Source organism: Natator depressus, chromosome 19 (genome assembly GCF_965152275.1).
Source record: "Natator depressus isolate rNatDep1 chromosome 19, rNatDep2.hap1, whole genome shotgun sequence".
Classification (NCBI taxonomy): domain Eukaryota; kingdom Metazoa; phylum Chordata; order Testudines; family Cheloniidae; genus Natator; species Natator depressus.
In genome coordinates this window covers 11,387,925-11,415,487 of record NC_134252.1, presented here as the reverse complement: position 1 = coordinate 11,415,487, position 27,563 = coordinate 11,387,925, and the positions used below count along the sequence as shown (strand labels likewise).

Below are 27,563 nucleotides of genomic sequence, written 5' to 3'. Positions count from 1 at the left end.
GAAGCCTACAGCTGCTCTAGTGGTTTAAGGGTAGACGTAGCCTCAGAGATGTGTTGGTGGAGGGCAGCCTCACCTCCAGAACTTCTGTTCAGAGAAACCTCCCTTCAGCAGGGAGTCCAGGGACAAACCTCCGGCAGGAGAATGAACTAAATTGGAGATTAGAGAGACAAGGTGCAGGAGGGACTATCTTTTGTTGGACCAACTTCTGTTGGTGAAAGAGACGAGCTTCTGAGCTCCACAGAGCTTGTGTCTCTCTAATATCTTGGGATCAACACGGCTACAGCAACACTGAACTGGAGATGACCGTAGAACGGACGCAGAGTAGGAGAAGGACGCGGTTAGTCCCACCCCATCCACAGCCAAATGAAAAACCCACCCTCTTCACCCAGATGGGTGCCCTCAGTCCATAACCAAACAAACCCTGAGCCTGCTTCTTGGTGTCAAGGAAGGGGGAGAAAGAGAACATAGCCATTGGAGGGCCTCAGATACCATAGAGATGAGCGTCATGTAGACAGGACTCAGCTCCCTATTGGTACAACAGGGATGAGGGGCCTGATTGGTACCAGAGATCAATAAATCCAGGTTCAGTTCCTGACTGTGCCGCAAACTCCATCCCTGGACAGGTCACTTCACGTGTGGTGATGCGTCGTCCTTGAACTAGCACCTGATTAAGCCACCCCATGGTGCTGAATCAGTCCTGTGCTAGGCTCCAGCCAATCCACAAGCCAGGAGCTGGTCTGGTGATCAATGGCTCCATGTCTAGTGATCAATGGCTCCATGTCTAGTTGGCAGCCGGTGTCAAGTGGAGTGCCCCAGGGGTTGGTCCTGGGGCCGGTTTTGTTCAATATCTTCATAAATGACCTGGAGGATGGTGTGGATTGCACCCTCAGCAAATTTGTGGATGACACTAAACTAGGAGGAGTGGTAGATATGCTGGAGGGCAGGGATAGGATACAGAGGGACCTAGACAAATTGGAGGATTGGGCCAAAAGAAATCTGATGAGGTTCAATAAGGATAAGTGCAGGGTCCTGCACTTAGGACGGAAGAATCCAATGCACAGCTACAGACTAGGGACCGAATGGCTAGGCAGCAGTTCTGTGGAAAAGGACCTAGGGATGACAGTGGACGAGAAGCTGGATATGAGTCAGCAGTGTGCCCTTGTTGCCAAGAAGGCCAATGGCATTTTGGGATGTATAAGTAGGGGCATAGCGAGCAGATCGAGGGACGTGATCGTTCCCCTTTATTCGACACTGGTAAGGCCTCATCTGGAGTACTGTGTCCAGTTTTGGGCCCCACACTACAAGAAGGATGTGGATAAATTGGAGAGAGTCCATCGAAGGGCAACAAAAATGATTAGTTTCAGAGTAACAGCCGTGTTAGTCTGTATTCGCAAAAAGAAAAGGAGGACTTGTGGCACCTTAGAGACTAACCAATTTATTTGAGCATGAGCTTTCGTGAGCTACAGCTCACTTCATCGGATGCATATACAAAAATGATTAGGGGTCTGGAACACATGACTTATGAGGAGAGGCTGAGGGAACTGGGATTGTTTAGTCTGCAGAAGAGAAGAATGAGGGGGGATTTGATAGCTACTTTCAACTACCTGAGAGGTGGTTCCAGAGAGGATGGTTCTAGACTATTCTCAGTGGTAGAAGAGGACAGGACAAGGAGTAATGGTCTCAAGTTGCAGTGGGGGAGGTTTAGGTTGGATATTAGGAAAAACTTTTTCACCAAGAGGGTGGTGAAACACTGGAATGTGTTACCTAGGGAGGTGGTAGACTCTCCTTCCTTAGAAGTTTTTAAGGTCAGGCTTGACAAAGCCCTGGCTGGGATGATTTAATTGGGGATTGGTCCTGCTTTGAGCAGGGGGTTGGACTGGATGACCTCCTGGGGTCCCTTCCAACCCTGATATTCTGTGATTCTGTGATTCTGTGGTGATTCTCAGGGCAGGTATATAAGCCTCACAGGAGAAAAGAGCAGCTCAGTCTGCCACATGTCACTTCATGGCTTGGAACTCTCCTCTGCCTGGTAGTGGGGACAGAATCCACAGGTTTCAGCCTGCTCTTGACTCCTGTTTCCGGCTCTGAGTCTTAGCTCTGACCCCTAGGACCGACTGCCATTGTTCCAATCACTAGGCCTGACCCGCCGCACCTCGTTTTCTGATACGTCACCTCCTTGTGCCTCAGTTTCCCATCTGTAAAATGGGTATAAGAATACTTCCCCTCTCCTATTCTTTGTCTGCCAGGTCTATTTGGACTGCAAGCTCTTTGAGGCCAGGACGCTGTCTCTTACGACACGTACAGACTGTGCCCAGCACAAATGAGCAGAGATTTTCATCAGGGCCTGTAGAAGCTACCGTAATTCTCCTAGTAATAATTTCACAGGATGTTGCAGGGCTGTGTCAGGTATAAGATCAAATCTGAAACTCATGCTCTGGTGGGACCTTAGCTGGAGAACTAGAGATACCAGCTGTGCTGGGGTTCCCTTCCAACCTGGCTCTTCCAACGCATGGAACCCCCTCTCCTCATTAGGCAATTGTGTGGGAAGGAGAGTGTCTCCTCCTTGCCCTTCAGTGTCCAGCTCTCCATCCCAGCGCCGGTGCGCATGGGAAATAATCGCGTCAGTATCGCTTCATTACGATAAACGGTTCAGGAGCAGTGCCAAAGTCCATTAAACCTCTTAGCAGCTGAAATCATTAAGCAAGGGAAAGGGATTCTCAGTGCCTGGAAACCAGGATCAGTCCAATCTTATTTTCTCTTATGAACTAGAGAATTGACATTTATAAGCTAATTAGGGAAAGGGACAAGATCATAAAGCTGGATTTTATGGGGCTGCAGAAAAACAAAAGAGTAATGGGCTAGAAGCCCAGCGTGATCCTGGCTGGGACAGATCCCCAGCCAGTGTAAATCAGGGCTGATCTATTGACTTCAACAGACATATGCTGATTTACAGCAGCTGAGAATCTGGCCCCTTGATTATTAAGTCCATTGTATCCCACGGCTAAGGAAGCAGCTCTGAGTCTAGAACCATGTGGTGAAGACACACTGTCCCTGGTAGAACTCTTGTGAGCCACTGGGGCTAGCACTGGGGAGAAAATTCTGCACCCCAACACTACAGAGGGAGGCTGGTGCAAGGCAACTCAGCCATCCATCAGCATTCCCCCTGTGCAATGGGGACACGGACGCAGCAGGGACATCTGACTCCACTGCTCCTCCGCAGCCTTTGGGGGAGAATTCATTCTGCCCCCTCACACACCCCCCCAAAGACATCCCTAGGGCTCCATCCAGCTCCCAGCAGAAGCAAAGTTCTGGTTGCCTCTAATTGGAGCGGGAGCAGGCTCAGAAGGGAACAGCCCGGTTGCTCGGCCCAGAGTTTGCCTTTACCTGAACACTTGCCTGTGAATTCAAAGACCGTGTGTGTCTGCGGAGCCCGGGCTTACAAGAAGCCCCGAGCGTGTTTATTTGTAATGTGTAAAGCCTCCAAACCACTTCTGCCTTTCACTCCTAGTTTGGCAGTGACCTCTGTGCCAGGACTAACAGGGCCACCGCTGGGCTGTGCATCCTGGAAGTGCTGACTAACCCAGACCTGCTGAAAACCCTGGAACACCACGTCCGCACTGCAGCCAACCTATGTGCAAACCCACGTTCAAATCCTGCCTCCCCCTAAGCAGGGCGCTCTGACAAGAGGCTTTAAATACTGGTGAGGACACTAATGGCCCAGTTTGCAAAGATACTCGGCAAGCCATGGAAGTCAATGGGAGCTGCAGGTGCTCAGCTCCTTTGAAAGTCAGGCCATATCTGTATTAGCTACCCACGCTCCTTCCCCTATCACGATTCCCAGGTTGCAGGGTGCACAGAGTCTCGGGTTTAGCATATTCTGGGGATGAGAATCAGCATCCTTGTGAATCTGACTGTGATTTTAAGAGAACGCAGTGGGTCAGCCTGAAATTATTTCCCTAAAACCTCCTTGTTCACCCCATTCTTGTATCACCCCGGCATAATCAAGGCTTCACATCCTCCTCCACATCATGAAAACTGCTCCTTGTGGATGGTCCCACGGCCTTCGCTGCAGACCGTCTCCTGTCATTGGGTGGGGGCTTTGAGTCTGACGAGCGACTAAGCCAGTTCACCAGCTAAGCCAGTTTACCAGCTTTAAATCCCCGGTGGCAAAGAGAACGTCGAGAGAACGTGCTTGTCGTCTTGCGACGGGGGCTGCTGCTCTGAGGGAGTCAGCTAAGCCGTTTAAGTCTCCCACCCAGTGATTGTGCTGCAGGACTGGCCAAAGAGCTCCTTGAACACAGCCTCAGTGGGCTAATGGTCCCCAAAGTCACGGGGGAGTCAGACAGGCCAGTTAGTGCAGGTACGGGAGATGCCACTGGGCATGCCTGGTAGAAAAGCATTGACCCGAAAGGAAGCAGCAATCATGAAGGAGGCAAATCCACTCCCCTGCACCTGGCCCATATGGATGGCCTGGACCCTGGGGAGACGCACAGAATCCTGCGCTTTCCAGAGACCACAGAGCTGTACAGCCATGAAGTCGCTGCTATGACCCAAACCCAGCCCTTCTGCAGGGGGAGGGTGGGAGAATAGAACAGCCGCTCCTCCAGCCTGGCCCAGGCCTCACCTCCACTTGATCCCTCCCCATGTGCTGGTGTGAAACTCGGCACCACACAGATGGTGTGAACCCCCCAAAATCTTGGCTCCCCCTGACTTGAATGGAACCACTGTGTGGCTGTCTGGATAGAGCCGGGCAGGCCATGGCAGGATTTGCTCCTAGATAATGTATGAAAATCCATGTACCTAGCTGTGCATATTCATAAGGCCAGTTTTGCCACCATCCTGGCATTTAAGTTCAACAACCCATGAAAGTTTTGGAGCGGGGTGCTGCAGTCAAACATGCCCACAGCTCCCACCTGCACATGCAGAAGGCACGAGTGCCTATCTATGCTCCCTTCCCGCGGGGACAGTTTTGCTGCTGGTATAATTGGGCAGGGCTCTGTTGCACCGGCTTACACCAGAGCTGAGTTTGGCCTAGATGGCCAAAGTGCTTGCAATTTGCAGAGCTACATTGATCGCCAGGTAATGAGCTAAATAACGCTGAACAGGAAACAATAATTAACACATAGATAGAGGAAACTAAGACAGGTGTTTATAGGCATCTCCAAACACCTTGGGAATGTGTAAACAGCAGCTTTCAACTTGTCTGGATTCATGTGGTACCTAGATACAGATAGAAGTTTGCCCTGGTGTCCTAGATCAAAAATGTTCCTGACCGCCCACTGTTGGCATGGCTAGAGAGACAGGATAGTTTTGTTGATTCTAGATTCAGTTTCCATCTCTCCCTCAGACTGTCTGTGTGACCCCGGGGGAGGTCACATGGGGCCAGATTCTCAAGGGCTGGGCACGCCCAGCTGGAGCCCGATTTTCAAAATAACCAGCCTACCTGGCTCTTATCTAGCGCTTTTCCCACTGACACAGCCACGCCTCCTGAGTCCCACCCCAGCGCTCTATCCACCAGCCCTCCCTGCCTCCAGAATAAACAGCGCCCCAACGGTGTTGCCTAGGAGTTGAACCCGCATCAGCTACTGGGAAAGAAGCGCTGTACCCTCTACACGGTGCAAAGAGAGGAAACAAAGCAAAGCCAAACCTCTGCCCTCATTTGCACTAGCGTTGTAAAGAGCTTGCTTAGATCAACAAAGACAAATGCTTTACTCGCCAGACAACAGGCTGGGAACTTGCTGCTTTAGTCCACTGCAGCCCAGCAGAGCCTGGGGGAGAAGGGAGTACTCCCACTCACACACCAGCAAGCAAGGGAAGGGTGGAGCATGGTGCCATCCCATAATGCTCTTGGTAACCCTAGCCAGACCAGTGCAGAGCCAATGGCTTCTTTGGACTTACCCCTGATTGACACTGGCGTGCGAGAGAGCAGAGCTGAGCGAAGCGGGACAGATCCTCAGCTGGATCTCTTTCTTTCACACTCAGGGTGCTAGCATTTTACCCCAACGTTGCACAGGGGTAAACGGCCGCTCAGGGCAGAGGTGGCCAGAACCAGGCCCTGCTAGTTTTTAAGTCACTGCATTTTAAACCAAAGGTAACTTTTAGAACTGCCATTCCGGGCTGGGCTCACCTGAAGCCCTTTCGTTATTTACCTGTAAGAACAGGCACAAGCCATGCAAGAATCCGTCCTCCCACTTTGCCACTAACCTTTCACTCTAACCAGGAGGGACCATTTCTGGGGGGGATGCTTAGCTTTTTCCCTGTCTCTGGGCAAGCCTGAGGCTTTAATGGTGACAAAACATCCACTGGTTTGCTTTCCGCCTTCCCGTGGGATTCTGCAGCCTTTCTGTTCCCTTTTTCCCAGGCCTAAAGTCTGTTTCATTCTCACACTTCAATCCACTGCCGATTCATTGCCTCGTTAACCCGGCTGGTTTAGCAGCTGGAGCAGTGTATGTGTGCCCCTCTCATAAATGCAGACTGGTTGTGCTTTCCACCTGGGGGATCAGAGGAGAACCCCTGACTGGATTATCCAGCCCTCTGGGGTAGGAATATGGCCCATGCCCCTGCTTTGAGTCTTTTCTGTGCTTTGACTATCCTATTGATCATGGCGGTTTCTCCCTTTGGTCTGATTTGTGGCTCACCCCTACACTTTAATTGGGTGGATGTGCGGCCGTGTCCTTGTTTTAAATGCTTTGCATATTTTTTTAACCAAAGGGTTAGTTGTCTCCACACCTAGTACATGCGGGTTAATGAGAACACTTGGGGCCAAATTCATTGCTGGGGTAACTCTGGGTGAAATCGGGGAAGGTACATGTGGGATTGAATGTCACAGTCCCAGGCATCTCTCAGTCTGGGGGCAAGGACGGGTTTGTACATGAGACGACAGAAGCGATATTAATGTTCTAGCTTCGTAGCTTGCACTTGTGTTTAATTAGTGAGGCCAGCTTTGTGTCAGCCCAGCACAGCGGGGAGGCGTGCTGAAGAGTTGTGCTTTGCACTGGCTTGAAAGTGACTCCTGGCTGGAAGATGGTTTAGGCTCCTGTTTTTTCTCTCCCTTAACTGTTTGTCATCAAGGGTTTGAATAGACATGAAGGCTACTTTGTGATTCTTCCCTACACAGCAACTCCCCGGTAGGCTTAGGAAGAGCCATGTTTCTTCTGTCCCACCTAACAAAGTCACATTCATTTTCCCCCTCTTGAAAACAATGGGGCACCCAACCTTTAGTCCTTGTACTTTACCAATGTCAGAGGAACGGAGTACTTCTGCCACCTTAGAGACTAACAAATTTTGTCAGAGGGAGTCTGCTGCTTCCAGGTACCCCGCCAGGCCATTATCTTTTGAAGATATGAAATGACTTGCATGGCCTGGGGTCATGCACAGATCAAGAGGAGGTGGGACACATGGTAGCTCAGGGCATATACCGGACACAGAGAGGGTTAAAAGTGAAGTGAATGGAAGTAATCTACCTGCCATTCCACTGGGGGATCTAATCTCCTTTCCCTAAGCACAGGTACTTCCCCATCCATACTAGGGGAGCGGTGGACCTGGTGGGAAGGTGACCCGGGTGTTTCGTGTTCTTGCACCCTCCACCCCCACTCTGTTTCAAGGGTTGGCTAGCATGGCAGTGTGGTCTAGTTGGCCAGTTAGCAGGCTGTGCTCTTGGTCTGCCTGAGATCTGATCCTGGCTCTTCTGCTGCCCTGCCTGTGTGGACGGTGAGCAAGTCATATGGCTCCTATGTGTAACTTCAGCAGTTCGGCCCACCTGCAAGGGGGAGCACTGGCTGCTCGAGAAGAGGAAAGAGCACCTCCAGGTTGTGTCATGGGATCTGCTCCTGGCTCTGCCAGACTTCCCATGTGACCTTGGGCAAGTTGCCTAATCTTCCCAGGCCTGAGTTCTCCAGCCGGGAAGCAGAGGTGATGCGAACACCAATGACACTTCCTCTGGGATGTGCCTCTTTAGATCAGAAGCCCTTTGGACTCTCTCATTAAGTGTACGCACAATAGGGCCCTCATCTTGGCTATGGCTTCTAGGCACAACAGTAATATTCAGGGCCGTCCCTAGGCATATGCAGAATACGCACCTGTGGCCCAAATTGCCCCAAATTTCATGGTGCCCTAGGCAGCTGCGTGCTTCATACATGGCAGCACGAGCTCCGGTGGCCAGCCCTATCCCCCGGCCAACCCCCACGGGCTGCACCCACTGCAAGGGGCTGGGCCATTCCTAGGGAGGTGCGGGGACAACTCCCTCTGCCCCGCCTCTTAGTCTTCGCCCCTGGGCCGCCCCCATTCCACCTTTTTCCCCCAAGCCTCTTCCCCCAGTGATGGACGCAGCCCGGAGGATTAGCAGGGGGCCTACGCCGGCAGCAGGGGTCGGGCCCGACCACGCATTCACAGGCAGCAGTGGGAAGCGAAGCAACCCGGCCCCAGCCCGCTCCACTCTGCCAGCTCCCAACCGTGTCCCTCCGCTTCCCGCAGCCGATGAGTGCAGGGGGGCAGTCCTTTCCCCAACACCCCCAACCCAAGCAACATGGCTGGGATGAGGGGAGCGGAGCAGGCTGGGGCTGGGTCATTCTGCTGCCGGCGCCGGGCCCCCGCTAATCCCCTGGGCCGCTCTGGGCCTGTGGTGCCCCCCCAAAGCGGCCCCCCACAGATCCTGCCTCCCCGGCCCTGCAGGCCTTGAGTGCAGCCCAGACCCTCCGTGGGGGGGTGCAGCTGGTGCTCGGGCTGTGTAGCGCACCATAATTGGTAGGGACAGCCCTGGTAATATTAGTTATTAATCACCATCATCATCCCTGCCCAGCAGGGGCGTTGTGGAGATTAACCGGTTAACATGGGTTCTGCGCTTTGAACGTGGGTGAGGAGCGCTCAGGATTAAGGGACGACTTTCCGAGGGGAGACCACTTTAGGGGCTCCCCCTCCGCCACAGCACGCAAACAGATCTTTTTCTGTTTGGAGAAAGGAGGCTCAATAATGTACCTACAGCCCTCCGCAGAAAGAGACTGACGAAAGGGGAGCGAGGTGAGAGACTGCACAGCCCATTTCCCCCCCATTTACAATTTAGTGTGAGAACAGTGTGTTTCCATTACAAAGGAACCATCATCTTGGAATAATAATTTCTCCATGACCAGAGGCCCGTGGCTGGCATTTAGCCAAGGAAAGGTTTCTTTCGCTCTGCCCGCATGCTCAGCCAACCATAGATCAAAACCTAAATGACACTTAATCTCCTCAGGAAGAGCGTCTGCAGGGATCTCTGGTGTTTAGCAGTCGCAGGCAGCGCCATAAACTCCTGCTAAGCGCCGAAGCTGCGCCCGGGGACTGTGAGAGGATTTCCAAGCCATGAATCTTGGAGGGAACGCAGCCTCTTCTCTTTCAGCATGCGGCTAACGCAATGCTGCAGTCAGCAAAGTGCTCGCTGAGCAGTAGATTTTACACTAACTAAATCCACAGAGCTCCCGATAAAGTGCCCAGTTAGGGACAGATCGTGGCTGCCAGCGACCGGCCATGTCAGACTGGAAAAGCAGAGGGTGCTGCAGGGCAGGGCTGAGCTCTATGTGCAGGAAGCCCAGGTCTGGGATAGCTGGGTGGGGGTTGTAGGTCAAGACTGGAGGGCATGCTTGGAATTGCATGGGGAGCGGGGGAGCTCCAGGGGTTCTGCAGATGAGGGCTGGGCTGCGTGTTGGTGGGACGGGGCTGGGGCACAGTGTGGTGGGCGTTCCCAGCTGACTCACCCAGAATTCCTCGGGAGGTTGTAGGGGAGCAAAGGCTAGAGCATGAGCTCTGCCACTCATTTAAGGGGTTGCTGATGCCCTCCATGTGTAACACACTGGCACAGTGGGTGTCATGTCTGTCTCTAGGGTTGGTCCATATAACAACCTACTACTGCAACCAGCTGACGGAGTTACTTCTGTAGCTCACAAAGCAGAGGGGCCATGCTTTTATTGTGAATGGTACTGGGTTCAAATCCTGCTCCCACCCAGGGGGTGATCACACTTGCATTTAGGGATAGTAAGGGCTAAGACTGTGGCTGGCTCCATTGAAAGGGGGTCAGGATTACTGGGCCTACTCTCGCACTCCAGGCTTGGGCCAGCCGCAACGTCAAATTCACTAGGGAAGAGTGTGTAGGGAGTTACTTCCTTCTGGTGTGTCTTTGCAGCAGGAGGGTACCCAGATACCAGACCTGCACCACATGACGGGGCCTGGCCACCAGTCAGTTAGTCTCCAGGCTGTGGTGCACATCACTAATCAGAAAAGGCAGGAGACCCATTGTTACTTTGAAACAGGAAGGGCAAGATGCTACCACGTATTGTCCCTTTCATTCCACTCCTACTACCCTGGACCACCTGGTTCTCAGGTGCCAGGACAAATCATGCAGCATAACATACACAGCAGACCCTGCCTAAGCCTCTGGTGCCTACCTGTCCATAAAACTCAATTTTCATGGTCCAGCTCATGACTGACCACAACACCTCCCAAGGCTGTGATGACCCCCTTCCTGGGCAGTCATCAGAACCGAACACCAATCACACCTCTTCTCCACTTCAAGCAGGTCTGGTTTGCAGCATGCCCCTGTGGTGGACAGACTCCGCAGCTCTCCAACCAACTGGGGAAGCGAATTCCAAAGTCAAGAACACTTGGCTAAGACCAGACTGGGGCTATGCCCATAGATCTTTATGAATGCTGGGAGCTTCATAGATTCCACAGTTCAGAACCTTGAAGACCTTGGAACCCTTTAGAATATTCAGGGTTCTAGATTTTGACTCATGCAGGAATGAGGCTTTTTAGACCTTCTGAGGGTGGGATCCCATCATTTAAAGGGCAAAAGGAAAAAAATTAATTTAATTCATGTTCTGAACATTCTCAATGTTTCGTGAGGGACCCAGGACCTCATCCCTAGTGCCGTTATGAAAATAGCTAATTGCATTTGTTTCTACATGTTTAATATGCATTGAAACATTCTGCAAACAGGAAGGAGCGTCTTAGTGGTTAGTGCAGAATATGATGAGAAGGCAAAACTCTTGAGCTCTATTCCAGGACCTGCTAGCCATTGGCTGTATTGATTTTATATAAACTGCTTAATCTCTTGGGCCAGATTTTCAGAAGAGCTCAGCTCCCATTTAGGCATCTAAATAAATACCCAGATTTTCGACATCCTGAACAGTGCTTTGAAATAAGCAGCTAAATTATTCTGGCATCTCAATAAGCAGACAGATAGTCAAAAGACATCAGCATGTCAGGTGCACATTGAGTGCTGAGCACTTCTGAAAAGCTAGCTGTAAGTGTCACAGTAGGAGCTGCTATACCCAGGGAAAACCTGGCCCAGAGCTCTTCTGGAAATGTGTCCCTGAATGCCTCCATTTACCTGCTCTAAAATGGTTCTAATAATCATGTTGTTCTGGGCTCCATTATATAAAGTTTGTAAAGTCTTTGGGGAAGCTGAGGTGAAAAAAGCTACAATTCAAAGACATATTATTAATCATGATATTTCAGCACGCTAGTTCCCTTAGGTAGCTGAATGGATTTCTGCAAGCAATCTGGTAGAAAACAAAACTGAGTGGAAAGAAAGAAAGAAAGAAAGAAAGAAAGAAAGAAAGAAAGAAAGAAAGAAAGAAAGAAAAGCAGCCAGCCATATGAAGAAATTGTCTAACTGCTTCTCTAGCTGCAGAGATAGATTAAATTGGTTTAATTTGAAACGAGGCCTTGTCTGAAAGACTTTTCATGCATTATTACCTCATCTTCCTTTGAATTCTCAAAGCAATAGGTTTTCTCTCCAATCTAGCTACAGAAATGATTACTACCTCCTTGTTCAGCTAATGGGATTAGAACCTCGGCAGGGTCTGAACTTTATTCTCCTCTTTCCCAATTAGAGCCCCAATTCAGCCAAGTCCCTAAGCATGGGTGTAATTTTAAGGAAACCACTTAAGCACGTGTTTAAGGCTATGGGCTAGTCTACACTGGCAACGTTAAAGTGCTGCCGTGGCAGTGCTTTAATGTGGCTTGTGTAGTCGCGGTGCAGTGCTGGGAGAGAGCTCTTCAGCGCTCTAAAAAAACCACCTCCACGAGCGGCTCCCAGCGCTGGTGCACTGTCTACACGGGCGCTTTACAGCGCTGAAACCTGCTGCACTCAGGGGGGTGTTTTTTCACAGTCTACATTACAAAGATAAATCGACCTATGTTACCTCTTGTCTACACTGGCCATTCACAGCGCTGCAACTTTCTCGCATTAATAACTGAGGTGGCTCATGTCCACAGTACCATCCGTCTGTCATCCTCACCAGGAGTGGTTCCACCGACTGAAGTGTGGAGGACTGAGAGCCAGGGATCTCAGCTCCACGCAGATCCCCAGGCCTGCTGGGGTTTCTTGCCTCCGGCTGGGAGATCCACACCTGGAGTTCAGTCAGCTGCCCTGCTCCTGGCAGGGGGCAGTAGGGTTTGCAGCAGCCTGGGTGGCAGCCTGGCTTGAAGTGAAGGCCAGACAGCAGCCTGGCTTGTGAGCCAGTTTTCTTGTCAATTTCACAGCTCCAGCTGAGCCATGAAATTGACAAGAATGAGGCCAACAGGGGATGTAAGGAATGGAGTGTGGACACAGACACTGCATCAGCCTAACTACACCAACATAAGCCCTACGCCTCTCGTTGAGGTGGTTTTATTAAGCCGACATAGCAGGGGAGTTACATCGGCGGGAGGAGCATTTCAGTGCATACACCTCCACCGTTTTGTCAACAAAAGCTGACTTTTGTCAACAAAACTCTGTAGTGTAGACAAGGCCTTGAACTGATCCTAGATGTACCAGTGTTGATGAACTATGGACCCAATCCTGTAAGGTGCTGAGCATCCTCTGGGGCTGGTCTTCACTAACGCTGTAAGTCGATCTAAGTTACGCTGCGATGTAACTGAAGTCGACGTAACTTAGATCAACTGACAGCGCTGTCTACACCGCACTATGTCGATGGGAGACGCTCTGCCGTCGACTTCGCATGTCTTCACCAGACCCGCTAAATCGACACCGCTGCATCAATCGTAGCAGAGTGGATTTAGCTGGTAGTGTAGACGTGGCCCTAGTCCTGTTGAAGCCAGGGTGCTCAGCCCATGACAGGATCTTGCTCTAATGCCCCAATTTAAGGTCAATGGGATTTAATCATGTGTTTAAAGTTAAGCAAGTGCTTAAGTGCTTTGATGAATCACATCCTGAACTGGGACAGATGCTTCATTTCTGCACATCTCCCTTCAGCAAGTAAGCCAGGAAAGATGGATGCATACCCAGTATGCACCTAGGTTCGGATCCAGCACCCACTCAAGTCCTGAGAAAGGCTCCCATTGGCTTCAATGAGTTTTGGATCAAGCCCTTAACCCGTACTGTAGTAGATTTTTAAGTGGATATTTGCCCAGTGATGTTTTGCATCAGTCCCATGGAAAGTTCTTTTTTGATAAAATGGAGGGTGGGGGGCGGGGAATAGGGGGGCAGTTGCATGGAAAATTCTCAACCCATTTCTAACGGTCACCTTACAGATGAGGGACTGGAGCCCAGACCCTCAACGACATAGATGTCAACTCCATGGGTGCTCAGCACCCACCAGCCACCCACCAATTAGCTGCTTGGTGGGCCTCAACCATCAGCTGCTCAGCAACCCCGCTGATCAGCTGTTCGGTGGTGGGTGGGAGGCACGGGGGGGGAGAAGGCGGAGCAGGAGCGGTAAGAGGCGGAGTGAGGGTGGGGCATGCTCAGGGGAGGGGGCGGAGTGGGGGCAGGAAGAGGCGGAGCAAGGGTGGGGCCTTGAGGCAAGGGGCGGAGTGGAGGCAGGACCTTGGGGCAGAGTGGGGGGTGGAGCAGCCATCTGGAAAGAAGAAAGTTGGTACCTGTGCTCAATGGTATTTAGGGGTCTTAATCCCATTGATTTCAATACCTAAATACCTTTGAGGGTCTGGGCCTTAGTTAGTGTCCACCCAGCACCCATCTCCCCTTGACACTGAATAAAACTCTGATGCACTTTAACATTTGTCCTTCACGTTGTGCCCTCAGATACACCAAGATGAAAACGGCCACCAACATTTACATCTTCAACCTGGCCCTTGCAGACGCCCTGGCGACGAGCACGCTGCCCTTCCAGAGTGCCAAATACCTGATGGAGACCTGGCCCTTTGGGGAGCTGCTCTGCAAGGTGGTCCTCTCCATCGACTACTACAACATGTTCACCAGCATCTTCACGCTGACCATGATGAGCGTGGATCGCTACATTGCCGTGTGCCACCCGGTCAAGGCTCTGGACTTCCGCACCCCAGCCAAAGCCAAGATCATCAACGTCTGCATCTGGGTCCTCTCCTCTGTGATTGGCGTGCCCATCATGATCTTGGCTGTGACCAAGTCGAAAGGCAAGTGAACGTGGCCCTTTCTGGCCCCCCTGCTGCGATCCATTGACTGGAATGTATGCCAGCGCCAATCAACCCCCCTGTAACAGGAGGACTGACACCAGAGGTGAAAGTAAGCCGGTACGGCATACCGGCAAGAGCCAGTACGCCTTGCTGGACCAGACCGGGTTCCCCAGGCTGGCGCTTTAAAGGGCCCCAGGGCTCCCCGCAGCGGCCGGAGCCCCAGGCTCTTTAAAGCGCCACTGGAGCCCTGCCGCCGCTACCCCAGGGGCTCCGGCAGCGGGGCTTGGAGGGCGCTTTAAAGGGCCCGGGGCTCCCAGCCGCCTCTGCAGCTGGTAGCTCTGGGGGTGATTTAAAGGCCCCCGGGGCTCCCAGCCGCAGCCAGAGCCCTGGGACCTTTAAATCTTGATTTAAAGGGCCTGGCCACACCTCTTCTGGTTGAGGCCACGCCCCCCTGCTCAGGACTCCTGAGTACCAGTAAGCCCTTTAAGTTACTTTCACCCCTGACTGAGTCTCAGGCCTCATCTACACTTGTGGCGGCTCCGCACCCCAGTGAGAAAGAGGCTGCGGGGTGTAGCTATAACACAGCAGTAGAAGGCTTTGGCCGGGGAGAGGCAGTGGCGAAAGACTCCAGCAACCCGGAGCTCCCAGAGCCTTTTCCCTGTGGTGGGGAAAGACGCCGGCTGCAGGGAGGCAATCGGACACTATACTCCATAAGTAAAACTATTTCCCCTTGTTTATTTCCCCTCCTACTGTTCTTGTCAACTGCTGGAAATGGCCCACCTTGATTATCACTGCAAAGGGACCCTTCCCCCTCCCCTCCCCCCCCTTCTCCTGGTAATAGCTCACCTTTCCTGATCACTCTGGTTACAGTGTGTATGGTAACACCCATTGTTTCATGTTCTCTGCGTATATAAAATCTCCCCACTGGATGCATTTTCCACTGAATGCATTCGATGAAGTGAGCTGTAGCTCACGAAAGTTTATGCTCTAATAAATTTGTTAGTCTCGAAGGTGCCACAAGTCCTCCTTTTCTTTTTAGTGCTAAAAAGAGCAGTGTAGCTGGAGGAGGTGCTGCGTGGGCGTGTAGCGAGCCATTCGGGGTACATACGCTAGGGCTCTGGCATGTCTGTACTCTACTCACCTAACCAGTGTCTCCCCGTTCACACTGCTGTCTATACCGTGTTAGCTGGGGATAAGTGTAAGACGTGGGTAGATGCAGCTTCAGAGAGCTGTAGGCTAGAGGGGAGGGATGGTGCAGTTAAGGCTTTGGGCTAGGACAAAAAAGTGCTGGCTTTCATTCTTGGCTTTGCCCCAGACTCCCCCCCGTGCAGATCACTGAATGCCTCAGTTCCCCCCAAAACCATCCCACCTCCCTTACATGGCTGTTTTAATGCCCTCAAACTCCCAGTGGTTCCTCTCCTGCCCTGTCTCTTAGCAAAGGTGATTAGTTCTGATCTAGAACAGGCTGGTTGGTAGTGGGATGTCGCCATCAGTGTCCATTTGGCAGCTTCCCTGCAATGAGCCTTGGCCCCATTTTCAGAACACAGGCATCTGCATCACAGGGATCGGTGTTACTACTGGCAGTCTCAGAAACCTCCGCAACTGAATGGGGTCTGGAGGCCTTTCAGAGTAGCTGACTCTAAGAACGGATTTGTGATCAGAGGAAGGGCTTTATCATTACACATCCGTAGAGGCTTCTGTTTAAGAATCTCAAGGCATTTATCATTTGAACAGCAGCAAGGCCCAGAAGCCCTAACTCAGAATAAAGGTCCCACTGTGCAAGGTGCTGTACACACATCAAACGAAAAGGTGACCTCTGCCCCCAAGAGCCCGCAATCTATGTATGCTTTACAAACATTAATTAGCCCTTACAGTGTAGCATGAGACAGGTAAATAGTGTTAGACTGATTTTACGGATGAGGAAACTGAGGCACCGATAGGTGAAATGTAGCACTCCAAAACTCAGACCAGACCCACCCTGAAGTTTGGAGCAGGGGTTTGGATCTGGGTCTTTGGTTCTGCACCCAGATCTCATTAAAAAACTTGCCCACGGCCATTAAATGTGTCAGTGGCAGAGTTTTGGAAAGCCCCAGTTGTAATTGCAAACAACGATCCTTTGTTAGTTTTCATGAAGGTTACAGATCAAGTAAAAGAAAAGGAGTACTTGTGGCACCTTAGAGACTAACAAATTTAGTACAGATCAAGTACATTCTCATCTTAACACTAACACTCTTTTGATCTAGGTAATTTCAGGGATATACATAAAGTAATCCACAGGTTATAGATAAGTGAAGACAATACTATTAACAGTTCCTTTGAACTAAACTAACACACAAGTGAACTGGCCTGATTACATTACAATTCCTTTTGAAACTCCTTGGATTTCTATTAGCATATGAGTGAATTAGCCTGCAGCCCTGTCCTGAGCTGACACCTGGGTAGACAGCATCACACCAAGTCACCAGCACTAACCACTAGGCAACTCTCCATCTCATCCAGTCGGAGAACACTTCAGTCTCTTTGGTCACTTGATTACAGACCTAAAAGTGGCAATTCTTCAACAAAAAAACTTCAGAAACAGACTCCAACAAGAGACTGCTGAATGCATCTGATGAAGTGAGCTGTAGCTCACGAAAGCTTATGCTCAAATAAATTTGTTAGTCTCTAAGGTGCCACAAGTCCTCTTTTTCTTTTTGCGAATACAGACTAACACGGCTGCTACTCTGAAACCTGCTGAATTGGAATTAATTTGCAAACTGGATACAATTAACTTAGGCTTGAATAAAGACTGGGAGTGGATGTGTCATTACACAAAGTAAAACTATTTCCCCATGTTTATTTCTCCCCCCCTCCCCCCCCCCCCACACACACTGTTCCTCACACGTTCTTGTCAACTGCTGGAAATGGCCCACCTTGATTATCACTACAAAAGGTTATTCCCCCCCCCCGCCCCCGTTCTCCTGCTGGTAATAGCTCACCTTACCTGATCACTCTCGTTACAGTGTATATGATAACACCCATTGTTTCATGTTCTCTGCGTATGTAAATCTCCCCACTGTATTTTCCACTGCATGCATCCGATGAAGTGAGCTGTAGCTCACGAAAGCTTATGCTCAAATAAATTTGTTAGTCTCTAAGGTGCCACAAGTACTCCTTTTCTCCATCTCTGAAGCACTCTGTTTAGCCAGCATTAAATCAAACCAAGAGCAAATGTTAGGAATTTAGCTGGATCTGTTTGGAAACTGACAGATGCCAAGGTTGGAAGCTGCACGCACACAGACAGAGCTGTCTGCTGAAAAAGGGTGCCCGGTGGGCTGCATGGAGGATTGTGGGGGTGGCAACTCTGAGACAGTCTAATCATTTGAATACAATGGGAGACAGCATGCAAATAAGGCCTATTGTATGCAAAAGTAGGCTCCTACTCTGGTGCAAATTAGGCCTGTTGAATTCAACTGCAGTTCCAATTATCCTGCAGATGTGATCCCCCTTGGTGTAAAACTGTTAGGAGTATTTAATTATGTTGATGTAGAAATATGGGAATACATTAGGAGTTCCTTGCCTATGCCGTTTTAATAAGCAGAGGGGGCTGTAAATACACACCTGGGGCAGCTGATTACGGGGGTATTCCTCTGGCTCTGGCTCTCTCTCCCACCTATCCACCACTCTCCCTTACCCTCTCTCCCCTGCAGATGGGATCGTGCTCTGCATGCTCCAATTCCCTGATCCCGCCGTGTACTGGGACACAGTGACCAAGATCTGCGTGTTCATCTTCGCCTTCATGGTGCCCATCCTGGTCATCACCATCTGCTACGGGCTCATGATCCTACGCCTCAAGAGCGTCCGCCTCCTCTCGGGCTCCAAGGAGAAGGACCGCAATCTGCGTCGCATCACCCGCATGGTGCTGGTCGTGGTAGCGGCCTTCATCATCTGCTGGACGCCCATCCACATCTTCGTCATCGTCTGGACGCTGGTGGACATAGATAAGAAGAACCCCTACGTGGTGGCCAGCTTGCACTTCTGCATTGCCCTGGGTTACACCAACAGCAGCCTCAACCCTGTCCTCTACGCCTTCCTGGACGAGAACTTCAAGAGGTGCTTCCGGGAGTTCTGCCTGCCCTTCCGGTCCCGGATTGAGCAAAACAGCTTCTCCCGAGCGAGAAACACCACCCGGGAGCGCATCTCCACCTGCACCCCTTCCGAAGCCCTCAATAAGCCAGCATGACTAGACATGGACAGCCACCAGCGGGGCTCCCGTGGCCGCAGAAGGGAGGAACTGTTCTCGGAGGTGACTCAGGTCACCACCACAGAATTCTAGTGGAGGTGACTGGAGGCGAGTGGGCGGGAGTAGAGGGGCTCATCAAGGACTCTTTAAAAAAAAAAAATTTGCAAATGCTTGATTTTCCATGAAGACACCAGGGTGATGGGGAATTGGGCAGGGAGCGGGAGAATCACAAAGCAACAGATTCCTGGCTGAACATTTCTAAGAACTGCAGAAAAACAGACCGTGGCATCGGATGGGCAATGAGGAGGATCTACAGGCTGCAAACACGTCGTCAGACGAGCACCAAACCTGCACCACAAGGCAGCCTGGAGATGGACAGGCCCCGCCATCAGGATGGGGGAACCTGCCGCTGCTTTCGTGGGGGTGGGGGCCGCTTCTTTAACTGTCAGCGGATGTAAAAGCCCAGGCGCCCTTCAAACCCCGGTTGGCGCGATGCAAATTGCAAAGCTGCAACCCTGTGAAGTCGTGTGCCATTCAAGCGTCGGGTTTTGTTCCCCCAATGCCAGCAGGTGGCGCCGGTGGCGAGAAACCTCAGCTCGCGGTGGGCAAGCTGCTGTGCCAAAGCGCACCATGCTCTGGGACCCGCGCAAGGTAGAACTGGGGTTCGCCAACAGCCCCCGGACTCTGGGGAGGAGCCCTGCGCTTTCGTTGTGCCCGTTCTGACCTTGCACACGGCAGGCCCCGGCGCATCCTGCTGACCCTTTGCAGCTGCACTCTGGGACGGCTGCTCAGGACCCCCTCCCCCCCCCGTAGGAGAGCAGAGCACTCACTGACTGCCATGTCTTGTACATATGTACATTCCAACAGCCCACCTGTCCAGGGCGGCCTGGGACGTTCCTGACGGAGGCGTGTGGCTACTTGTCTCGTGTGCCCGCTTCGTTCCTTTCGCCGCATCGTTATTGCTCTGTACAGCCTTATGCGGTGCAAAGCAGGATCTGTAGGAGTCACCCAACTCCCCTGCTTACCCCAGGCCGCGGAGCTCGGAGCGTCACGGACACTCGTGGAAGGAGTGCCAGGATCTGCCCGGCGAGAATGCACTCCCGCCGCCCCTCGCAGAGAGGCACCACGTCGTGCGTTCAGTGTCACAGTAGGAACTGGGATTGTTGCTGTATGGCAGCAGCGGGAGGGTGACTGTGCTGGGAGAGGGGACTCCCTCTGCCTGTCTCTGGGGGAGGCTAAACACTGAAGTTAAAGATCCTTTCAAGACTTTTCTAAAAAGAGATCTGGGATCCCTGCCATACCTCCCTCTCCCTCACTTAGGGCCTCTGCCAAACCCCAGTCAAGTCAATGCGAGTCTTTCCCAGGACTTCAGAGGGGTTTGGATCAGCCCTTAAAGTGGGCTGGAGGGGCCCACACTGTGGGAGAGTCATTGCTAGGCACACAGTGGCTCTCGCATTTGCCCGCCGCAGCCAGTCTCAGGGCCCAATTCTCCAACCCGGGCCCAGAAGCTAGGGCTCCCACTTGCACAGTGCTCAAGTGGGCATTCACGGGCCCTGGTACCATCCCAGGCGACGACATGCTGATCGGCGCATCCACATGCAGAACTAGGGGTCTCATAGTAGTTTGCAAATCAGGTTTCTGATATCTTTGCAAAGCACATTGAGATACTCTGAGCATGACAGGCACCAGCTTAAACCCAGCTCCTTTCTATGCTCTCTGTGTGCATATGCACGTTGGAATACCAGACACGGGCTCTGTTGTTATTTTTTTTATTTCAATGGTATCTAAATGCCTTATCTAGGTCATGGCCCCCACGTGTTTGGTGCTGTACGTTATGCTCAAGCCACGGAATTAGAACCCAGGGCCAAATCTCAAACATGCTAGCAATCGGACACGGGATTTTCGTTCTCCCTGTTCTAAGATTACCTGCATGATTCCAGGTGGGAGCCATGTTTGGAGTTCATACAGCTGGAGAGCGTGTTGGGATGTGAACTTCTGGGCCGGGTTCAGGTCTAGTTAACAGATAAACCTGCAGAACTGGTCAGCCTGGTGGGGAATGGGCTGTGATGATTTGATGGGGAGGAAAAGTGCAGGCACGTAGCAATGAGCAGAGCTGATCCAGGCCAGAGGCAGGCCACGGGCTGCACCAACACCGCGGGCTGGGTTCGGCTTGCGGCTACACTGGTATAAATCCAACAAAGTCAACAGAGTTGTACCGGACTCACACTGGAGTGAGACAGTCCTGGGGATCTGTGTCCTCTGTCCACAAAACAGGTCACACTGCAAGCTCCCTGCCTGCCAATGTGCCTTGACTCTCATCGGGGGGGGCACTCTCCTTTCGGGGGTGAAAGGAGCTCTTCCTCCTTAGCCCATTCAATGCCAAGGCATTGCTGCTGGGAGGGCTCCCAAGGAGACCCGTCAGTGCCAGTAGAAGCGGGGGGTTTTGTGATGTGTCCACCTGCCTGCTGGGAGCTGGGCGGACCTGATCCCACTCATTTCACACCAGCCTGGGGACACTTATTAGAGAGAAGCTACTTGTGGTCATTAGCTGTTTGGGCTGGATTGCAACCTACAGATGAAAGGCTCTTCATCATAAAAACAGACACACATACGTGTGCGTGTGTCTGTGTGTGCGTGTGAGAGAGAGAGACTTACGTATACATGTGTGTTGCTTAGTAGACGTTGGCCTTTTACTACAAATCAAGAATAGTTCTAGCAACCTAGGGCTGATGCACAACACGGAGGGCTGTCCACTGCAGCTGGTCCTATTACTGTTAGGACCACAGCACCTACCTGCCCCAGCTGAGCTCAGGGCTCCATTGTGCGAGGTGCTGCACACACCCCCAGGAAGAGATCGGCCAACTCCAAAGACTTCACAGTCTAAATAAACAAGACTGACGAACAAGGCGCTATTTTCCCGGTTTCACTAATGACATGCAGGGAGTCCGCAGTAAGAAATGAGCCCCGATCAGCTGAGCCTTACTGTCCATCCTCCGTAGCGCTGGCCCCACTTTCTCTCTCACTGACCATTCGAGAAGGCCGCACGACGCCTGCAATGACCATTCCGTCCAGTGGGAAGGTGCCAATTCAGCAGTGCATCTGGAGCTGAGCTTTGCGGTTCAGGCCAGTCTCCACTATGTCTGTAAAATCTGAGTGGCATGTCCAATACATTATGCATCACAGGCTTATTCTCCCCCAGGGGACAAGAGCTACACATTCTTTCTATAGATCAGCATGTAAAGGTTAATGAAGCAGCCTAAGACAACTTTCCTAAGCTGCATAATTCTTAATTTAGTTTCATAATAAGAGAGACTTGACAGTAATAATACTCTGTGCTTCTAGATAAGAACCTTGGCAGTATTTGCAAACAGGAATGAATTACCCCTGCTGGGAGAGAGGCGCATGATCCCTTTTCAACTGTTTGGGGAAATTGAGACACAAAGAGGCAGAATGATTTGCTTACGGTCACGCAGGAAGTCTGTGACACAGCTGGGAGTCCAACCCAGGCCTCATGATGCCTTGGCATGTGCTTTAACCACCGAACCCTCCTATCTCTCTTCCCAGACTTATAAAATAGAAATGAAATGTATCCTGCACACACACACGTATACATGTATATAAACAACTCAGATTCCCTACCACTAGGAAACATTTAGCTTACAGACCAAGGCAACTATGCAAAGATTAAATCCTTCCATCTTTGCTCTTTATCTTTGCACAGATCGACCCCATGCATGGGCTCAGACCCAATAACTAGACAAGCACTCGGGATCCCACCTGAGCGCCCTATTATTATGTGTAATGACAAGATGGCAAGCCGCAAGCCCTGACTGAGTAACGTGATCCATCTCCTTCCACAATCCAGTCCGATCCAGCCACCCGGCTGGAGCCTTGAAACTCAGTTGGTTAAAGATCAGACAAGGGATGCCAAGAGTGAAAAGTACCAGCTCAGCCCAGAGCAGATGGAGCCAAGACAGAAGAGATGCAGCAGTGGAAGTATCCTCCTGAGGCCTGAGTCTCCACTGCCATGCATCCCAGGCCAGTATTTATGCTCGGGCAAATGGAGAGTAAAATGCAACCAGCAGCCTCTTACACCCATGTGGCCAGGTGCAGGTCAATGGAGAATCAGTCCTCTAGTGGCCGTTAACTGCAGCACGATCTCATTACAGAAACAATTAATGGGGCCTTCATGTTTCCCTGTTAGAGTTAAACCAGTTGGTATGGATTAGCACTGCCACAATGCTCTGCAGTCTCTCACCAAGCAGCTGAATCCGGTTGCCTTAGTCAGTCCCAAAAGGAATGGAGAGGATTTATAAAACGGTAATTAACAAATGAGAGAATCCGGCTGATGCGTGAAAATGACAAGCCCTGGAGACAAGAGGAAGACTGGCCGCTGGCCAGTTTGTTTCCATTGCTCCCCGCTGCCCCCGCGACTCAAAGAATCTGTGTAGTGCATAGGAATTGGGTTGTATCCCTTTAAATACTTTGCGAGCCTTCTAGTGGTGCTCACTAAGTTTCAGAAGGCATCTGAGCCCTGCCAGAGCAGCAGTGCGTATACGTAGCTGGGCCTTGCTGCATGTTGTATATAGTTAGTGAACATGGGTATTCAGACCCCACTGGGCCTGTGTGGTTCCTTCACATTACACGTTGGAAACAGCTGAGTCAGGGAGCGCCTAGACTGAGCCATTTTGGAAAGAGGACCCAAAAATATTCAGGAATTTTTGGAAAATGTGAAGGGCAGGTGACAGTTCAAAAACCACCATGTATTCAAAATACCATTTTTTGAACTGTACCAAACTTCCCAGAAAAACTCTACCCCATGGTGAGATGGGACATGCAACATTTCAGGATAATTGGTTTTCTTGTTGGCCACTGGGATAACAACCTGCTATTGCTGCCAGCTTAGGTAGCTGCTCCTTTAGCTCAAGTGCTAGAGGTCTGTGTTTTGGTGCTGAAAGACAAGTCTTGATGGCTATTGTTACTCCACACGTAGTGGAGGCCAGAGAATATCTGACAGCAGGCAGGCAAAACCGGCCCAGTAAGGCCCTAGGTCGGTAAAGCACTTAAGTTTGAGCTTAACTTTGAACTCTGCTGAAGCCAAAGTTAACGGCATTGCTGACTCAGGGCCTAAATCAGGCTGAGCATCTGTGTTCAACAGCAACCACTAGGTAACAACCCTACTGGATGTCTTTCTAAAACACGGGATAGAGCTCAAACAGAAGTAATGGGCCTGATGTAGGAATTAGTGATTGAGGGTCTGTGGCCTGTGTTATACAGGAAGTCAGACTTAATGATTGTGGGTGGTCGCTTCTGATCTCAAAAGCTAGGAATACTGTATTGACTCAAACCATGCGAGGTAAACCCTGTATCCTAAGCAGCCTCCACTGCAGAAGGCCTTTATGGCCGTATTGGTAAAGACAGGCTCTTTTGTTGGAATGAGCATCTGACAAGACTGTAAAAACATTATTTTCCTCCCAAGGACAAAGTGAGAAAAATTGATGTTTGGATCTCAGACACACAGTGTGAACAACCTGTCTTCTCTCCCCAGTACTTGTCTCACTGGAACAAAACCTGCTCTTGCCTATGTCAGTTTCCTTCCTTAGATATTTTTAAGGTCAGGCTTGACAAAGCCCTGGCTGGGATGATTTAGTTGGGGATTGGTCCCGCTCTGAGCAGGGGGTTGGACTAGATGACCTCCTGAGGTCCCTTCCAACCCTGATATTCTATGATTCTACGATTCTATGATTAGGTGATTATTAGAGACGATGGAATGGCTCATTTCTTCCTCATTGTGATGGCTTGCATATACAGAGAACTTACTGAGATTTGTATCTCACTCTGACACCCAAATCTCTTCCCATCTAACAGAAATCCTAGCTGGAGAGCAGCTATTTCACCAGACTGGTTGATGGTGGGGGGGCAGTAAAGCAGACCCCTCAAAACCCAGGAAAGGCCAAGCGAGAGACTGGAAAGGGAACAGGGATTAGTATGGGTAACACACCGGCCTTCCACCTCTGCAGACCTGGGTTCAAATTTTTCTTGGCAAACGGAAGCAAAACCACGAGCCTGGTGTTCATCTCTTCCTCTCTCTGAGGCTTATTCTCCAACAGGGAAACCACAGCACAGTTAGCCACAGGTGTCACTCTCGCTTCCCAGGAGATGCCCAGCATTGAGATGCCACGGGGTGCCGTAGGTCAGGGCTAAGATTCACAATGCAAGAGCTATGGATGGGGAGAACCTTTCATACATCTGCCCAGGTTATGTCTCACTCTGGGCACTGCTATCAGTCCCTTGCTGTTTATAAACACCAAAAAGGCAACCTTCTTTATTGTTTGGTTTGGTTGGTTGTTTTTTTTCTCCAATCAGTCTTTATCACTAAGGGAGGCTGTATTGGCTTTGGCCCGAATCCGGTCACTGGCAAATATAAGACTCTTGTAATGAACCAATTTCATTTGATGCTGGTGAAACGCCATCTTGCCCAGGGTAAAGAAACATAAACATCTGTCAGCCATTCACTTTGAACATGGACATGAATAATGTGTTTTCTGAACATTCAGGGGCCTGATCCAAAGCCGATGGAAAACCGGGGGAAGTCTTTCAATTGACTTCAAAAGGCGTCTGATCAGGCCCCATCGGCATTGGCCTATGGAAGTTTTAATTATTACTTTTTACCCCTAATCATTGAAGCAAATGGTCACATGCATAACATCCCTGCTTTAATTGAAAGGGGCGTTGCCAATTTTCACAACACACCTAGAAACGTTTTCACTGTTTCTTGAAAATGGATTAAGCGGCTGGTTTTTTTAGTCACATATTCCCATATAGTGCTGAAAGCCCAAAAAACAACAACAGTGGGTTAGTGCAAGAGAAAGAGAAACTGACTATAAACGGAAAGCAAAACTAACCTACCTGAATTCAGAGTGATCAAATAATATTGACAATAACATTAGGATTTGGGGGGTTGTTTATATATATATTTCAGTTTTAATTATGTGATGCAGCGTTGCCAACTCTTGCAATTTTACTGCGAGTCTCACAATATGTGGTGTTTTTCTTAAAGCCCCAGTTTCTGGAATCCTGTGATTACATGAGAATCTCAGCTTTTGTTAACAAAACAAACAAACAAACAAAAACCCCCTAAGTTTCTACCCTTCGTAGTTGTGGGGAAAAGCTTGAGAACGTGACCCTAACAACTCAAAAACAGAGGGCAAGTTAAAATAACCCCTCCCCCCAAAATGAATTTTTAATCCCAGGATTTTTAAGGAAAGCTCATGATTTTGGGGGACCCAAATCATGATTTTTGACCATTTGGGGGGGCAGCTCTCTATGCTGATTGACACCAGGTAAGGACCTTGGTAGTAAGCAAGCCAATGGAGTTGTACTAATTAGCATCAGTACCAATAGGACCTGTGATTTTTATTTTGACAGGGTCTCTTGTAAGAAGTCAGCCCTAAGGTCTGATTCTGATTTCATTTACCCTGGGAAAAACCAGCAGGAAGTGCTAAAGACAATGGGGCTGAACCAGTGTGAGAGCAGATGTCGGTCCCACGTCTGTCTGGCCAGCTGCGAACACACATGTAACTATATCAAAGCCAGGCTGAAGGCGGTGGAGAGGGAACAACAGGGTTTTATATCAGCAGAGGCTGTTTGCTATCAGCACCACTTGCTTCATGTGGATTTGCACAGCAGAAATAAACAGTATTTATGGCTGTACAAAAATGTACATATCTCTGTCTCTCTTTATGGACGTCAGCTGAAATTAACCCAGCCCTGTCTCAGCTCTGCTGCCAGCCTGTTCTTGTGTGCAGGAGTCAGGGATCCCAAGTGAATTTTCAAGCCTGGGACAGGTGTTGAATCAGTAAGGGTGTAATGAGCGACCTTCGTCCTCTTTCAAGCGCTTGAGCCAGTAGCTTTAGCCCTGGCCTCTGGGAGGGTGACGTTTTGGTGACGTTTCTGTAAGGGACACACATTTTCCTTTCTATCTTTTTTTGTTTGTTTGAATAAAGTGAGTGCAATTCCAAATCATCCCTTGACTCCTGGGCTGATTGTCCCCTTTCAGCACTCATTTAAAAAAAGAAGACAGGATATTGGCTGCCATGCAAGAGGAAGGAGAGGAGAATGAGCAGACGGTGGGCTCAATACTCAGCACATTTGAAGGGGACGCAGCAATGCTAATCCACTTTTAGACCCAGCCCGTGCGTTGGCCGCTGTGCTCCCAGGCTGCCCTCACTTACGGCAGCTCATTTGGTCCCCATTCCACCAGCTGAGCATGAGCTAAGTGCGTCTTCCTCTTGCGCACCCCCCTCTCCTGTCTCTACACTAGGACATACCTCCCTGCCCCCAGCCAGCTCTGACCCTCTCGCAGCGCCAAAGGGAGTAGGGAGGCTGATATAAATCTTTACGCCAGACCAGGATTCCCCTGCACACTACAGGAATCCTCAGCCACCCCTTTCAGGCAGGTCTGTGGTCATGTAGTGAAACCCAGCAGGGTCCAGAATCCGACCCAAAGATTCAACTGGCTTTGAGTAGCCAATGCCCGAGCCCCCTTGCCATCCAGCTGCATCACCCTCACCAAGTCACATGGAGAGCTTGAGTCCCCGCGAAGCAGACCAGACTCCAGTGCCAAACTGGGGGGTAGCCCTAGTGGTGCAGAGCTCCCCACACTGGGTGGATCTGGCCAGTGGAGGTTTCCCCTTGCTTAAGGGAACCCCCTAGTGGGGTAAGCCCACTAACGCCACCCCTCCACCCCCAGTGGCCAGTGGAAACAGGGCAGGCCTGGGGTGGTCCCAGGCCCCAGCAGCCAGAGTGACCCTCTGGGGCAGTGAGGGGCTGGTGTAGCACACAATCCTTGTTTGCAAGTACACCCATAATCTCCCAAGATGAATGTCCCGCCACACACAGTGAGATCAGCTGATGGTGGCCCTGCTATCTTTCTACCGGGTGGATCTTTTAACTGATCCGTGCCTTTCAATCTCCA

The 27,563-nt window shown here is 50.7% G+C and overlaps 1 protein-coding gene across 2 annotated transcripts in view; it reads left to right on the top strand.

Moving 5' to 3' along the window:
- The window catches only part of OPRD1 (opioid receptor delta 1), a 37,844-nt gene extending 11,160 nt beyond the window's left edge, over positions 1–26,684 (top strand). For both annotated transcript variants that reach the window (XM_074934195.1, XM_074934196.1), the window contains exons 2-3: positions 14,015–14,364; positions 18,054–26,684. In XM_074934195.1, the coding sequence (XP_074790296.1) occupies positions 14,015–14,364; positions 18,054–18,586 (883 nt within the window). In that variant the 3' untranslated portion in view covers positions 18,587–26,684. The remainder of the gene's footprint in view (positions 1–14,014; positions 14,365–18,053) is intronic.
- The last annotated feature ends 879 nt before the right edge of the window (positions 26,685–27,563 follow it).